Consider the following 18,071-nt stretch of genomic DNA (forward strand, 5'->3'; position numbering starts at 1 on the left):
GGAGGCGATCTGTTAGACAGTCTTTCGGCAATCCCCCAAAACAATATCGCTCCACTTTCTCGATCATGTCGTCAGACCGGCTTGTGCGAGCCCGAGGTTGTTTCAGTTTGTTGTCACACGATGTTCTGCCTTCATTAAACTGTCGCAACCACGAAAGCACTTTCGACACATCCATAACTCCATCACCACATGTCTCCTTCAACTGTCGATGAATTTCAATTGGTTTCACACCACGCAAATTCAGAAAACGAATGATTGCACGCTGTTCAAGTAAGGAAAACTTCCCCATTTTAAGTATTTAAAACAGTTCTCATTCTCGCTGCTGGCGGTAAAATTCCACCTGCCGTACGATGCTGCCATCTCTGGGACGTATTGACAAAGAACGCGGCCTCATTTTAAAACAATGCGCATGTTTCTATCTCTTTCCAGTCCGGAGAAAAAAAATCGGATGCCTTAGAACTTGAATGCACTTCGTATAATGTGAGGGAAGAAAAATTGTTGGTACTGTTTCAATAAAGACAATAAATTCCCGGTGTAAGACCGCGAACATCATGAATACTTTATGAGTAACATAGTCTAGATCGCTCGCAATATCTCTTTATGTATTACAATGTTTCGGCATCTGCCATCAACAGAAATCAATATACGTCGAACTTCCGAAGCGAGTTTTAGTGTAAATATTAAAATCTATAGACGAAAATGCAACACGCTGCAGATGAAAAATAGTTCAGCAACCTGTTCTATAATTCAAATAAATGGTTGTAACTCCGTCATAAGTTGTGTTGGGAAGTACCTTTTTTTATTTCTTGATAGTGACTAGTTTAGGACACTCGTTTCCATTTCCAAACCATCAGTACCGTAAGTGTGACAATACGGGCGATAAAGCATATAAAAAAACAGCTCCTGCAGTGATGGTCGGAGTGGCACTATGGCCAACTCAACAACAGTAAATACACTGCACAGGGCAGAGATTAGAGAACTGACCTCCACAAGCCCAAATCAGAATGCTATAAGAGAAAGAGCATGAAGATTACTTAGCAAGATGCATCAGGGTCTCGAGAAAGTATCTCCTGTGCAACACTCAAGTCACGTCAGAAGTAATTTCAATCATTTGCAAATCAGAGAGTCACAGCATGGATTCCATACATTAGAGCTTCACAGCATGGATTCCATCTTTAACTGACTTCTAAATCCTCAAACAGATAGAATCCTAAGGAGACCCAAAGTGAGTGACTGACCTTCAGACAGCCCCTGATCGGCAGTGTCTTTCATTATCCCACAATTTATGTCTCAGGGCACTGAATTTCCCATGGTTCGATTAACCCTCTGCCAGGCACTTAAATGTGATTTGCAGAGTATCGATGTAGATGTAGAAGTAGATGTGCATTGGCAACTGCACCCAACGATCCTTCGACGCTGAGTAACCATCCTTGACAGTCTTCTTACTGTGGGGCAGGAAACGTTAGTCATGTTGAGGTCTCATCCTCTTCCTGGTACTTGTAAACTGTTTTAAACAGAGCGTAAAATCCTTAAGATCGGCTTGATAAACGGGGCGTCAGTAATTTGTTCCCCTTGACTCACTGCTCCATCTTCCTCGAAATCGTCCTGAAACATCGTACTTGACCCATCAGCAATCACGTAATCAGTATTTCTCACATGTCTTACTTCGAAGTGAAACCCGCATATTTCACTATTCCCCCATCATGCCTATGACGTGCCAACACCAGTTTAAGACCCACCTCTCAGTTTCAAGTTAGAACAGCCTATGTACCAAATAGAATCGGAACTTATCCAACGCTAACAAAGAAGGCATAGCTTCCAACACATAATCAGAATACCTTTTCTCCAGAGCAGATAATCAACGAGAGTTGAAGGAGGGAGGCTGCTACATCATACAAGCAGGCATCAGTATGAAAACTGAACGACCTATCGAAATATGAAACTGTCAACAAGGGAGCACAGACTAGGGTGTCCTTTAGACGTTCAAAATCCCCTTGTTTCAAATCTCTACACTCAGACTTGCGTACCTTTTTTGCGTAATTCCTTCAAGGGAATGGCTATTTGAAAAACACTGGGATAAAATTTCTAAAAAGCTTACCATTCCGATAAACTCTCCTACTTCCTTAGAATTCATAAGAGGTGGATACTCTCCTAAAGCCTGAGTACGAACTGTATCCACTCTAGCCTCCTCTTGTGTCGCAATATGCCCCAAAAACAATGTATATGGGAAAAAATTTCAATGTTTTCGGGCTTCACGGTTGAAACAGCGTTCGTCAGTCGAGTGAAGATTTCCCTCATATACTGAACATGTTCATCCATTTTAGTACTAAAAATGACTAAATCATCTATGTAATTGTTTATATACTTAGAGTTAATGGTTGAAAATGACAGATCTAGCAGCTAAGAAAAGCCTGCAGCACTCGTAGCGACGTTGAAGTTAACACGACTGAAATCAAAAATATTACAACCTGCGGCAAAAGTCGTAATAGGATTAAACCCTCATGCAATGAAATTTGGTAGGAGATGCAATGGGGTAAAAATCTGATCCCCAGGAAACCAACGGAGCTTGATGGTGAGCTGCACGCGATTGAGGTACAGTGTGGTACAAACCTAACCACTAGAAAACCAATGAAAGCATATATGCAGAACAGGTAATGGTATCGAATGAAGGACTACGTTTCTCTTCAGCTCTCGGTAATCTACCACTGGTCTAGATTTACCTGATGGTTCCGGTACCAGAAAAAGGGCGCAGATTACGCTCATGTCTTTAAGCACCCATTAAATTGCCGTAGGTGCTCGGAGCTCGGCAGCGTTCTTCAGTTGTCAGTGTTACAACTGAATACCTGTTGTTGAGCGAAGTAAAAAAATCTAATAAGCAGTACCCTTCAGTCTTCTTTGACTTTGGAGAAATTTTGACAATATTCAAGTGGAAACCTATTGTTCCGAGCATCGGGATGCGAAGTATTACAACACTTACTTGGTACTCTTCCCTGCATACATTGACCAGTTTTATTGTTGTAATTGCTTACTTTCGTAATAAATCTTATTTATCTTAGATTCGAGCCTTATATTAATATATTCTAATTGCATATGATGCACTGTTTTGCCTTAATAATCTGTTAGCATATCCCTAACTACAATGTTGTACTGTCTTACTGTGAAGTCTTATTCATCTGAACAAGTTTTTCAGTGCCATCACACTCACAAGAAGTGGCAAAAGGGGCAAATAAAAATAATTTTTTATTTTTATTCTGGGTCAACTCTGTGACTCTGTAACTACCTGCCTGGACAATATTGCTGATGTAAGCCAGTGTTTATTTACCTCAAATTAGAATTAGAGGTCATTACCAGCTGTTAGCAGATTATAAAATTACAAACTTGCATCATATGAATCGTTTAAAATTTTTATAGATTCTCATTTATGGGATATCACTACCTATAGGTCAGCATCAAGTGGTGTGATCTTTCTGAACTACACGTAACACACAACTGGATACGTATACTACTCTGTATATTAAAAGGTACCTATGAAAATCATTCACGTCATCTAAAACTTAATAGCTGCAACAGGTCTACTAGAGAGACTACCTACACTACTCTTGTTCATCCTCTTCTGGAGTACTGCTGCGTAGTGAGAGATCCGCTTCGATAGGACTGACGAAGGACAACGAAAAAATTCAAAAGAGTGTAGCTCGTTTGGTATTATCGCGAAATAGATGAGAAAGTGACACGAATACGGTATCAAAAATTGCGGTGGTAGTCCTTTAAACAATGGGACTTTTCGTTGCAGGATCTTTTCACGAAATTTCAGTCACCAGTTTTCTCCTTCCTTTTTGTGGCGTCCGCCTACAGAGGAAGAAATGATCATCGTAATGAGATGAAAGGAACAAGAACTCGCACGGAATGATTTACGTAATTCCTTTTTTTCCTGTTCGCTGTTCGAGAGTGAACGATAGAGAAATAGCTTGAAAGTGATTCGATAAACCTTCTGACAGATACTTCAGTGTGGATCGCAAAGAAGTCATGTAGATGTAGAAGTGGAACTAAGACTCACTCCAGTTACACACCTTAACACAGATTACATAAAATTATAAGGTTACCCTCAGCAAATTAGATATCGAATGAAACGTGTTAATGGCCTTTAGCACCGTTACTCCCAGAATACGAATGTAACTGTCAAAGCGCCACGCGGGGTTATGGGGAATACCTTTCCACCATGACAACAATATTCACTTAATTTTATTTTTAACTCCTCGAAAGTCCATCCAGGAGTATTACAAGAAAACAGATCTTTTGCGAAACCCTCAACTTCAATAAAATTTAAGCTCACGGGATCCAAAAGGATTCCATCGTGTCGGTGAAATTCGTGTAAGTGCACTTCCACGATGGCTGGATGGCATGTTGAGCAGCCACGTGCATGGCTTCATAACTTCAAGCGAAAGATCTGAGATTCTCTCGGTGGTAAACTCCCATCGGTAGGTCACGAACCACATAAAGGGAACGGTTGGAGCTGAATGCAACACTGCGTCACTTACGCGAACTGCAACCGAAGGAAACACCCTTCCCCACATCTGGCATAAACTCTTGCTGCTGTCCATCCGAAGTACAACCTACTCTTAACAAGTGAGACCATTACAGACGCTCGGAATCTGGCGTAGGCGGGCTTGGCGTTGAGTTCACATCTCCGCATACGCGTGCCCCTCTAGGGATGCCGAAGAATCAGTCACGCTGTGACGCAGTAGCAGTGTCTCTGGCGCTCTCGCAACTTAATAATAGGAGCCGGGACGTGGCTCATTGAGCTTTTGAGTTTTGGAAACTGACTATTTCTTACGACTCGACAATCTGAAGTACACTATTTTATTCGATTAAATGTGATATCAATGCCTTGTAGATGTTCATCCAAAGTTTGTTGTAACATCGATGAAGTTAATGTTTAATAGGTACGCGTATGGAAATTTACTTCTGCCGCTCCATTTTCCAAAGGCCTCCGCTCCCTTCACTCTGTCTGTGTCACCTCTTTTGTTAAATATTTGTGATGTCATAGACAAGAGCTGTTTCAGCAAGAATGCTAGAAAATTCTTACCCAACAACAATTTTATAGGAATTCGATAATTTTTCACAATATTCAGCAAACTGTCTGTATTCACTAGCAAAAAATTTTATTTATTATTCAGTTATTCAAGGGGAGCTAAGCTTTATAGCATATAATGACGGTAAATCTTAGGAGGCACAAGGATTAGAAGCGACAACTTAGTAACGGTTCTTGCCAGGTTACCAGAACAAGCTGACTTTATACACATTGTTCAAATGATTTCATCATTATGCTCTTGGGCTGAAGATTCTAAATTAATGAGCACTACTGTAAGCATGCCTTTGTCGTGTGACAGATGGAACGCAGCAAGTATTTCGTGAGTAAGGAGATATATATCAGTATTATGCCTTGGGTCAACTATCATTTATTTGATTGAGAAATATATCTGAGTGTTTCCTGCAAGCTCCGTGCATGATATCTTCGCCAAACACAGAAAGTAATTCTCACATTCAGGAAACTTATCAACTTTGTCAATAAACCGTTAAAATAGAATGTACATGAGAGAATATTTGATAATTTATCTGCTACTGCCAATATAATTAAAACTGACTGCAGCCTAGAAAAGATAGCAATCACAATGACGGACGCGTCAAATATCTGAAAGTGTAATATAATACGACTTTTAACTGCTGATGGTGTTAACCAACTGGCGTTCGTAACATATGAATAAGATGGGTGGGACCTATTATGTATTATCCAGATGGACATGTAAATTATGGAACTGAATATTTTTGACAGTCTTGGCTTCAGTTGTGAACGACACAGTACATTTCTCTAAATGAAGTACACTATCTTATCTGTCGCGAAATACTCCCATTAATGTGTATATTTATGCTGACATAAAGCCATGCGAATTACAATACCAATGTTCCTTTCACTCCATGTCCCGTCTTAAATATTGTTTATCACTAGACATCTTTTCCAGATTTAATGAGCGTTTGGTGTCACTTGAAAATCTTTTAACACTGTGGTAACATGCATTTATGATCTGTATCAGCTTAAAATGTTTGTTATAGATACTGTGATGATTGTGATGTACCTTCCAGCTATGGGTGCCTCATGTACATGGCGACGCAGGTAGCCGCGGGGATGAAGTACCTCGAGTCGAGAAACCTCGTGCACAAGGACCTGGCGGCCAGGTAATCATTCCTTAATGTCTTGCGTGTAGATGTTGCTTATTTCCAAATATGGCTGAAAGTAATTTTCTTCTAGGTATCACATTGTAATGTCTTTTCCCTTCTTTGTCGTCTTCATTCTACTGGTATCCCCGTAAAATAATCTAATCGGCTCATTTATTAACATCTTCATAATAATTTTTTATTCCCTTCATACTGTTACTAACGTTTGCACAATAAAGTGTTAAAGTTACTGCGACCGTCTTATGATTTAATAGCTTGAAACCATATTTGATATTTCCTACAGGGAAACGTCACTGTTATTGTAGCACAAATTATAAATTCAAGTGTGGTCTCACTGTAATTATGGAGGAGAAGTGATTGAAAACCAAGGTGTTTGGGGTTTTTGCAGCGTTTTATTAATCGTTTATAGTTAATGGTTTTTCTCTTATCACGACATAGACACCTGTTTTCCCTTCGAGCTACGAACATACTCAGGACACACACCTTTGAAATGAAAACCCTAGGATTTAGATTCAAAAATTGTTCAAATGGCTCTGAGCACTATGGGACTCAACATCTGTGGTCATAAGTCCCCTAGAACTTAGAACCACTTAAACCTAACTAACCTAAGGACATCACACACATCCATGCCCGAGGCAGGATTCGAACCTGCGACCGTAGTAGGATTTAGGAAATCTTACTTCGTGTACTACAAAAATAGTTCTTTAGTGAACAATCAACTTGTATATGTGCTGAAACCTTACTGTGTTTTTGGATCACAGAAAATCTTCAGTCTCGATTTAATATATTTATTAATGTGATGATTGACATAAATATGGCAAATAAATTACATTTTCTTGGCTGCTATCTTCCTTCCCCTAGCTCGGCTATATGCGCAGGTGCGGATTGAGTAACTAACGAGTGGACGCACGGTCTTGTCGAGGGCATCACCGGCATATGAGGCGGACGTGTCGGCTGGCGCAAAACCGTCGGCAAATATCCCGGCCAGCCGCTTGTCATCCACTCTAATCTAGTCTGTGAAGCCTTTGTGTACATTCCATTTGTTTATTCTGAGTCCTCCCTTGCATGTTTACGTTTCTCTATTTTGATTACATTCTGGACGGATTTATCACACATTACGATACCCTTCGCTGGACACTGTACTTCTTTTCTCGTAAACCATTTTCTACGTAAACTGTTATTATTCACGACACGGAACCGCCTCTTTCTTCTACCAGTGTCCGCCACACCATCTGTTCGCGTGATGACGAACTTTGTTTCAATTTACACTTGTGCGCCCAACATTATGACCATTAGTTTAAGAGGTATTGGCCCATCATTACAACGATGTTGTTCAATATTTGTTCCATCTGCTCTAGGTGAAGTTTAAAAAAATGTTCAAATATGTGTGAATCCCTAAGGGGCCAAACTACCGAGGTCATAGGTCACTAGACTTACACACAACTTAAACTAACTTGTGCTAACAACACACACACACACACACACACACACACACACACACATGCCCGAGGGAGGACTTGAACCTCCGGCGGGAGGGGCCGCGCAGTGAGTGACATGGCGCCTCTAAACGCGCGGCCACTCCGCTCATCAGATGAAGCGTATTTGACGGCCAAGACATCAGCGTGAGTTAACTATCACGCACCTCAAACCACTGAAGTACGGTTCTGGCTATGTAATGCAGACAGGTACCCTGCTAGAAGACGCCATAGTCTTCGGAGAAGATATCAGTCTTGAGGTGATACAGGTCCTCCGGAACAATGTTCATGTAGTCCACAGCTGTTATGGTGGCTTCAGTTATTACCACAGGTCTCATGGATGCCCAGGTGGATGCCTGCCATAGCATAATACTGTCCCTACCAGCCTGTGTCCATAGCATGGTAGATGTTTCGATCAACCGTTAGCCTGGATGAAGGCCTATCAGGACTTAATCACCGATCTTGTGTAACAGGAAACGTGATTCATCCGACCAGACGACTAGGATCCACTGATCCGTGGTCCATTCTCGATTATCTTCGTAATTGACGATGACGTTGCGCCAACATGGCAACCCGTAAGGGCTGTAGGCAGCGGATCCATATGTTCAACAATGTGTTATGAAAGGTGTGCCCGAAACACTTGTGCCGGTATCAACACTGTACTCTGTTATCGGTTCCGTCATTGATTCTGATAATGCTCCGATCTCCACGTTCTCTGATAACTGAGGAAGGGACAGTGTAGTGTGGGTTAAATTTACAAACGAACTCCACACATACAAATTTTTACGAGAATGCCACAAACTGTTTCCTCGTCGCGGCGTACCACGTCGTTTACTTCGCAATACGTAACACAGTTTTGTAATGACTGTATAGGTCATAACACTACCTCGACACGTAACGCACGAGACTGCTCGCAATCCTTAGTAAGTGTCTGTCACTGAAATTAGTGCGCAGTGATTTTGACTTTGAAAGATGGTTACAGTGTGAGTCGCTTCATCAAAATCAATTGACTAACTGGCAGATCATGAACTGTCATTATAGATGTGGACCAGCGCTCCGTCGAAAATGTCGAACATAACAATGGCCACAAAAGGAAAGAGACTGAACCTGAAAATCTGTGTACGGAATCGTGAAGCAGCTGTCATCCTCGAAGTACGGTACACTTCGGCCTTAATTCATCTACGTTATTTCTTGCCGCGTCCCACATCGTTTCTGCATCTCGTTTCCTGAGACCGCCCAAGAGCATTTCCGTTTTTGCAGTCAGTGGGGTCTAGGAAGTGATCTTTAAGCACACCGCTCACCCATATCACCGACATGCTCGATTTTGGTGAAATGTGGAACAGAGTAAGGATGCAACTCAAGGTTAAAAATGGCAAAGTAATATTCGTATTTCCGAATTATTAAGAGCAGACACAATTCATTTTTCTTAAGAAACTGTACACTCGCCAGTCAATTAGATATTCCACTGCAACTACTATCTTAAAAACATGTATTACTCCTAAATCATTATAATAGCTATTATGATACCAGAAACCAGTTCTAATGTTGAACTTATTACGTAAAGGACACTACAGCACATTGTGTAGTATCCTGCTCATTTCGTAAAAGAAATCACATTATCGTTGTTGTTTCTGGAGAAACTTCCATTAGCATTTTTCTCCATTGACTACTTCCCCTGTTTCGAAATTTTCATTCGTGTCGCCATTCTATGTATAACATTCAGTTTGGATGCTAGTCTTGAACAACTTCTCTTTGTCGCAACCTATTATAGAAGAAAGCGTCTGTTTCATGTTTCCATTTACATCTTTCCAACTAGAATCTACGTAACGTTGTAAAACACATTAAAAATTTAGCTTGTTTGCACAGTTCTGCACAACTTACTTCACGTTCTATAATGCCTCTACCTTTCATCACCATCCAGTCACTGATAACCTTCCTGCTCCCAGGAATTTCTTGTTTAACTGAGTACCACTGGCATCATTTAGACCCTAAGTAACATGCATGGGGTACACTGACAGTGTTTTAATGAGCTAAATAAAAACATACATTACCGCTGTTGAACGTAACAGTCATAATTCTCGGGTTATCAGTCGAATCAAGGCGTCGTTCTGCGGCAACATTTCGATACGTTCGCTATTCATAACCTTCAGGCGAAGGTAGACGAAGCGTACCGCAGAACTACTCCTTGCCTCGGCTAATAACCCGAGAGGACATCATAATCGAAATTCTGTGAGGAAGCCTGCACTTCTAAAAAGCCACCATTCTATTTTCATAAATTTTACATTCAAGAAACATAAAGATATTTTAGTTGGGGTCTCACTCACCTCACTGGTATTCTGTGCAGAAAACTATGAACAAATGTTAATGTATTGTAAGCATAAAACTGATCAAAACATCATTTGGTGTAATTGAATCCGAGGGAGAAAGTAATACATTTTAAAAATAGTAGCTTTGGAAATGAGGGATGTATAATTTTCCATTATGCTTGTGGGTGATGTAGACCCCAGTGGTACTAGGAAGGGTACAACAACAGCCGAGGTAAGAAAGCCCAAAAAGAGTAGAAAAATAAGAGGGAACGGAACATCATTGGATACAGTTTACTCAGAGGGAGTAAGATCACATGTTTTGAAAATATTAGTTTGAATATGACGGAAGCTATACAGGGCGAGCACGAAGTCCTGCCCTGAATATAACAATTTATTACAGAATAACCGTTTGACATAATAATTTACATTTGATGCAGTTACATAGGTTAGTGTTACTAGGGTTTTTTTTCAGACCACTTACGTTAGTAAACCTCAACATGTGTTCCCTTGCTGGCTCGGATAATGTCGAGGCGGTATTCCAGCTCCCTCCAAGTGTTTCGTAACATGTGCTCTGTCACAGTACCCACAGCAGCTTGTATCCTAGCCTTCAGTTCGTCGACGTCAGCAACTGGTGTGACGAAGAATCTGTCCTTGATATAGCCCCAGAAAAAATATTCAAGAGGCGTAGTGTCTGGAGAGGCGAGTAATGTCCGGATCGGTGGACTGGAAGGAACGGTCCAACACTCCGGCCACCCCGCTCTCCAGACATTACGCCCCTCGACTTTTTTTCCCGGGGCTATATCAAGGACAGTGTCTTCATCACATCAGTTGCTGACTTCGATGAACTGAAGGCTAGGATACAAGCTGCTGTAGATACTGTGACAGAACACATGTTACAAAACATCTGGCGGGAACTGGAATACCGCCTCGACATTCTCCGAGCTACCAAGGGAGTTACTAACGTAACTGGTCTTAAAAAAAAATAGTTGCACTTACCTATGTAACGGCATCAAATGTAACTTATAATGTCGAACTGTTATTCTGTTATAAATTTTTAGAATCAGGGTAAGAATCTGTGCTGACCCTTTATATTTTCAGTAGTTTTAAGAGGTCATATTACCCCCTGTGGTATTAGGATGATTAAACTTCGTCTTTGTGTGTCTGATTATTTTAAATACGCTTGTTGGCAGATGTCGCGCTCTATGCCGGGTGAGGAATGATTAGTTACGTTCCATCTCTTTGCATGTGGCCGTAGGAACTGCCTGCTGGGCCCCGGCTACGCCGTGAAGGTGGCGGACCTGGCGATGAGCAGCGACCTCTACAAGCGGGACTACTGCGACATCGGCGGCCGGCCCGCGGCGCCCATCCGCTGGCTGCCCTGGGAGAGCATCCTGCTGGTACGTCCGCGTTCCACCTGCTTGCCTGCGGCTGCCGAACACTTCTGGTGTACTAGCTGTGTGAGCAAGCGAACGTGCCGCATCACGGACTGAGTGGTCACAGAAAGGATAGTCCCATTTGAAAACGTGTCATGTGTAAGACCAGAGTGTTACTTATGTCGCGAGCGAAAGAGGCGTTGTCTGAGCTGTCTGTTGGATACTAGTGTGTGGTGGACTTAGCTGCACGTGTCCGCGGTTCGTGGTCTTGCCGGCATGGTAGCTCAGCGTGTTCGGTCAGAGGGTTAGCTGCCCTCTGTAATAAAAAAAATTGAGTTAATGGATCAACGATGAACTTGAACAAGTGTCATAGGACGTCCGCCCCAAACAAATACAACGATCAATTACGAACAAAATGAGATTAAAAAAAAACGGTAGCGTTCTCGCTTACCGCGCTCATGGTTCCGCGTTCGATTCCCGGCGGGGATCAGGGATTTTCTCTGCGTCGAGACGACTCGGTGTTGCGTGTCTTTCCTCATCGTTTCATCTTCATGCGCAAGTCACCGTAGTGGCGTTAAATAACTTGTGGAGCGGCGGCCGAACCGCCCGCGAGGGGTCTCCCAGCCACAAATGCTATACGCTCACTATTATTATTATAGCTGCACGTCACTGGGTAACGGACTCTGAACGCGATTGATAGTCGGCGGACGACGCACAGTTCGTGGTGTGTCGGAGATTCTACACAAATTCATACTTTCAATATTAGCAGAGGTTTGTAGTGGATTTTCAGTATTGCAGAGACTAGGTTTCGAAACGCATAAACCGCTACACACAAAGAACACAAGTATTTGTTAGAAGAACATCACGTTGCATGGCAAAGCCATACGAAATTGTCGATGGTCTGCTGCGAGACAGATCAACGCAAATTTGAATGAGGGACGTCAAGAACTCATTTTTCCTAGAACTGTCCCGCATACGTTTCAGTAACTAGCGTTCGACTTGTGGCCTGCGGCCACTCCGTGTCAAATAAATTGAATGCTACCTACAATTAGTGTGGAGTACACACAAGTGCGTGCATGCAGACAACGCACTATATAGTTTTTACCTTTGTAAAATACAATAAAGGAAAGAAATCAAAACACTAAGAAGGAGATGTACGATCTAAACGAAAGTTGGTAAGCGTGTTCCTGCATCTGAAAGGTGATGTTTATTCAAATTCTGCGCCAGTCACATAAGAGTAGCACTAGTAGCGCCACTTCAGGGCGGTCGACGGCGTTAGTTACCATCGAGACTGGACGTGGTGAGTTGAATTTAGATAGCCCTTGGCCTAGGTACCACATGTATAACGAACACAAGTATCATCGTAGTGTAACTATCTGGTAGTATACGGTTAAGATTTGAATATTACATACTCCCTGTACTCCCTGCAACTTAGGCAACCAAAGCAAATCGATTGGGTCATCTTGCATTGAATTTGGTCTACTGCGTGCCTTACGGGGATTATGGAAGCACCATTCAATTCATGGGCAGTTTCTGGCCACACCTGAAAAAAGCGTTTTTCACCATATCTATCCTTCAGCAGGGGATATCTAAATAACTAATGACAGAACTTCGCTCAGATTCTAACCGTATATTCTCTAGGCATTTATACAGAAATGTCATATTCCGTGCTTCAGAAACATTTATTTCTTAGAGAGATACACCTTAAAATACATGGTTTCTGGGTACCAAAACGTTACAGCGGCTTCGAAGACGACTATGCACAGCAAATGGCTGAATTTCTTATGATTTATTCCTAAGACCCTGACTTCGACAAAACTCGAAAATTTTCTTCACATTTTTATCCGTTTCCGAGGTACAAAGATTCTTCTAAGTTACCCTACCTGTACATAAAATCAGGTTTGGGCCGAAAGGGTAGTTTATAAAGGGACGTAGCACGGAGAAATGTTCTGCAAAGTGTCTCCTTTATCCTCAGAAAGGTTCCAGAAACATCGTGTCGTAGTAATGAAACACATGCAAATTTTTGGTGCGCGTAAAATCCGATCTGAGATATAGAATTTATTTTGCGTCGTTTCAGTTACTTGTAAGTAAACTGCCAAAGTTACTGACGCATATAGTTTTCTTCATATGAGAGATATGCCCTGCCGAAGCGGGAAAAAGGAGGGAAACAGCGAAAAAATGCTCCTACTGGCACACAAAAAGGGGAATATATTCGAGTAAGACGAACTAAAAAGTGAGTACCAATTGCCTCATTCTACCTTCCTCAGTGTCTTTAACAATTTTTCCAAAAGTTTCGGCGCACGAAAAAATTCATTTTCTTTATGCTGAAAGAGAAGGAGACAGTGGCAGTGGGAAAGAGACAAAAAAGTAATAAATATTGGCAGAAAGTGATTGTGATACAGAAATAGCGAAGGAGACATTGGCAGTGTGAGAAAAAAGAGGGACGAAGTTGCAGTGGAACGTAGTTAACAATGACAGAACAATGCTAGGAATAGAATGAAGGAGACAGTGCCAGTGGGGGAGGAATAAAGAGAAGGAGAAAGTGGAAGTGGGTGTGAGCCAGTGATAATGAGAGACAGAGTCAATGAAAATGAGAACGAGGAAGAGAGAGATAGTGACGAGAAGCGTAGCTATATGCTTTTATAGCCGTTTTTATAGCTTGCACAGGTACAAACCACAGATACATTTGCAACTTTTGAAGCATTCATTTCATCCATGCTTCGGAGCTTCTGTACCGTTGGGCAAAGTAACATTCGCGGCCGCGGCCTGAATCGATAAACTCTACGTGGTGTGCAGCGCGCGAGACAGATAACGGGCGTACTGCTCCGTCGATTTAATCGGGAGCGTTTATTAGCCAACTCGGGTTAATTCTCTGCTCTCCGACATTACCAGTCGTTCCAAATAAGCCCGGCCATCCGCGCTCTGACCAGCGAGACTGGGTTAAACTTATCGCAACTCCAAAAGCAATAAATCAAACCTCCATAACTATCCAATTACATTCAGAAAAAGATTCCAAGATACGACCACTGTACTGAAACATGTCCACGGCTACACCACCTTCAACCGGCTATCAGTAAACCCCAGAGATAATCACCACAACAACAAGGCAGGAATACAATTCGGTATCAATAGGGAAACAGTCGCGCCAAGAATACCGCTTTTAAATCTCACCGGAAACAAATATCATTTTTTGAGTTCTCCTAAATCTCGCTAAGTTCCTTTCTTTCACTAAAACACAGCTTCTCACCTAGCTACTAGTTCCACCGTCTCATGCAATGAGTGTGCATACCGGACACGAGCACGCCCACTTTAAGGAAACTCCCGCCCAGAGCAATCCAAAATTCAACACGAAGTCCTGACCTGTACCGGGAACGCATTTTCGTAATCTCTTAAGTTTCCGCAATGCAAGAAATAACTCTGTTGGTAAGAATTGATCGTCCTCTCACGATTTTTGCAACGCCCGACGAAAACAGCACATCCGCCCCAGAGGCCACACAATTTACGCACCGCACGAGGGCCGCCGGACACACTAATGTGCAAAACCTACGGGGGAAAAATAAGTTTTTCAAGATTTGCCAGTGTCAAGTAACACAGCCAGATAAAACTAGGACCATACATAGAAAGAAGTGCGCGATTAGTGGAGGTCCATTAGACATTACAAAAGATAGGTCATTGTTCTTACTACACTACTGCCTATTAAAATTGCTACACAGCGAAGATAACGTGCTACAGACGCGAAATTTAACCGAAAGGAAGAAGATGTTGTGATGTCCAAATGAGTAGCTTTTCAGAGCATTCACACAAGGTTGGTGCCGGTGGCGACACCTACAATGTGCTGACATGAGGAAAGTTTCCAACCGATTTCTCATACACAAACAGTAGTTGACCGGCGTTGCCTGGAGAAACGTTATTGTGATGCCACGTGTATGGAGGAGAAATGCGTACCACGACTTTTCGGACTTTGATAAAGGTCGGATAGTAGCCTATTGCGATTGCGGTTTATTGTATCGCGATATTGCTGCTCGTGTTGGTCGAGATCCAATGACTGTTAGCAGAATATGGAATCGGTGGGTTCAGGAGGCTTATACGGAACGCCGTGCTGGATCCCAACGGCCTCGTATCACTAGCAGTCGAGATGACAGGCATCTTATCCGCATGGCTGTAACGGTGTAACGGATCGTGCAAGCACGTCTCGATCCCTGAGTCAAGAGTTGGGGACGTTCGCAAGACAACAACCATCTGCACGAACTGTTCAATGACGTTTGCAGCAGCATGGACTATCAGCTCGGACACCGTGGTTGCGGCTACCCTTGATGCTGCATCACAGACAGGACCGCCTGCGATGGTGTACTCAACGACGAACCTGGGTGCACGAATGGCAAAACGTCATTTTTTCGGATGAATCCACTTTCTGTTTACAGCATCATGATGGTCGCATCCGTTTTTGGCGACATCGAAGTGAACGCACATTGGAAGCGTGTATTCGTCATCGCCATACTGGCGTATTACCTGGTGTGATGGTATGGGGTGCCATTAGCTACACGTCTCGGTCACCTCTTGTTCGCATTGACGGCACTTCGAACAGTGGACGTTTCATTTCAGATGTGTTACGACCCGTGGCTCTACCCTTCATTCGATCCCTGCGAAAGCCTACATTTCAGCAGGATAATGCACAACCGCATGTTGCAGGTCCTGTACGGGCATTTCTGGATACAGAAAATGTTCGACTGCTGCCCTGGCCAGCACATTCTCCAGATATCTTCCCAATTGAAAACGTCTGGTCAATGGTGGCCGAGCAGCTGTCTCTTCACAATACGCCAGTCACTCCTCATGATGAACTGTGGTATCGTGTTGAAGCTGCATGGGCAGCTGTACCTGTACACGCCATCCAAGCTCAGTTTGACTCAATTCCCAGGCGTATCAAGGCCGTTATTATTCCCAAAGGTGGTTGTTCTGGGTACTGATTTCTCAGGACCTATGCACCCAAATTGCGTGAAAATGTAATCATATGTCAGTTCTAGTATAATATACTTGTCCAATGAATACCCGTTTATCATCTGCGTTTCTTCTTGGTGTAGCAATTTTAATGACCAGTAGTGTAGGTAGTGTATTCACGACGGACGGCGCCGACTGGGGTGGCCGAGCGGTTCTAGGCGCTACAGTCTGGAAAGGCGCGACCGCTACGGTCGCAGGTTTGAATCCTGCCTCGGGTATGGATGTGTGTGATGTCCTTAGGTTAGTTAGGTTTAAGTAGTTCTAAGTTCTAGGGGACTGATGACCTCAGAAGTTAAGTCCCATAGTGCCCAGAGCCATTTGAAGCATTTGAGCCATGGACGTCAGTGAATGTTCTGCGACGTGTTCCCTTGCTGGCCACGAGGTTAGTAGTCTTGTGGGGCGTTCCACTCCTCCGTCAGCAGGGTTTACAACTATTAGACGGTCATTGCTGCTTCGGGACGTCTCTCCACCGCATCCTATACGTAATCGACAACGTTTAAGTCGGGGGAACGGGCATGGGAATCCATTCAACGGATATCCTCTCTTCCCAAGTGCTCCTCTCTGGCTCATATCGGTGTGGTCACGCTTTGGCAGCTACAAAATTGATGGCAAAGGCGAATACATCCCTGAAAAAACGCCCATGGGGAAGGAGTACAGCTTGGCAATAACACTGAGCAATGAGTGTACAATATTCAAAGATATGGAGGTCAGTACGGCCAGGCAACATTATGCCTCCTCGCATCATAACGCCTTGACAGTCAAAACCATAATGTTCGACAATGTTTCTTGGATGGATTACGTGCTCTGCTCTTTCGTCTAGGATCACTACTCAAACTGATTCTTCTCACGAGCTCGCGACCCCACTCCTCACTGGTGAAGTCTCTGTGCTCTTGGCACCGCAGAAAGCGGTGTCCCCGATGTGTAGGTGTCAACGGAGCACAACGTACGGGTCGCTGGGCAAAGAGAACAGCCACCCATAGTCGCCGTGCCACTCTCGAGCGTGATACTGAGTGCTTAGCAGTCCTGTTAAATGAGGCTGCAATTGCATCCGCGTACTTATCTCCAAATCTTGCATCCGGCCCTGTCTTTAGTTTTGTAGTTGACTATGCGTGGCCACGTCGAATAGCCTAAGTGGAGGAACTCTTGGAACTAAAGCATATTCGGCGAGGGGCCTGGCCTGCCCTTCCCCGACTTACATCCCACCAAAAACGTGTGGCACACGTACGGCAGCAAGTGTTTACTCACCTCAACGATCATACAGCAGTTGTCAACTGCGCTGATGAAGAAATGGAACAAATGTTACCTTCGTTCTTATGTTTTGCACAGCTGTGTGTTTCGTATTTAGGCCTTTCAATCAAAACCAAGTCGGAAGCAGAAAGAAGTTTTTTTTCTGCTACTACTTACATCGCATTTGTAAGTTGCTCCTCCATGTGGTGAATTATCACGTTTATCTGCAACGGATATTGGTAAACAACGGGCATCGTGGGAAACATTCTGTACCTTAAGCCGTCCTCGCATGTCCTGAACACTAGGCACTCTATTCTTCTTATATTCCTCTTCATTTCTTAATATACCTGTCCACCCAATTTTCAGCATTCTTCTGTAGTACCAGATCTCAGATATTTCGAGTCTCTTCAGTTCGGTTTTCTCAAAACCCATGTACACCGAAGCGCCAAAGGAACTGGAATAGG

At 43.1% G+C, this 18,071-nt stretch overlaps 1 protein-coding gene across 1 annotated transcript in view; it reads left to right on the forward strand.

Moving 5' to 3' along the window:
* The window catches only part of LOC126119666 (discoidin domain-containing receptor 2-like), a 449,482-nt gene that overhangs the window by 418,410 nt on the left and 13,001 nt on the right, over positions 1 to 18,071 (forward strand). Inside the window, exons 15-16 of the mRNA XM_049915072.1 lie at positions 6,139 to 6,231; positions 11,268 to 11,409. Of these exons, the coding sequence (XP_049771029.1) occupies positions 6,139 to 6,231; positions 11,268 to 11,409 (235 nt within the window). The remainder of the gene's footprint in view (positions 1 to 6,138; positions 6,232 to 11,267; positions 11,410 to 18,071) is intronic.

This window comes from Schistocerca cancellata, chromosome 1, assembly GCF_023864275.1.
Source record: "Schistocerca cancellata isolate TAMUIC-IGC-003103 chromosome 1, iqSchCanc2.1, whole genome shotgun sequence".
Lineage (NCBI taxonomy): Eukaryota > Metazoa > Arthropoda > Insecta > Orthoptera > Acrididae > Schistocerca > Schistocerca cancellata.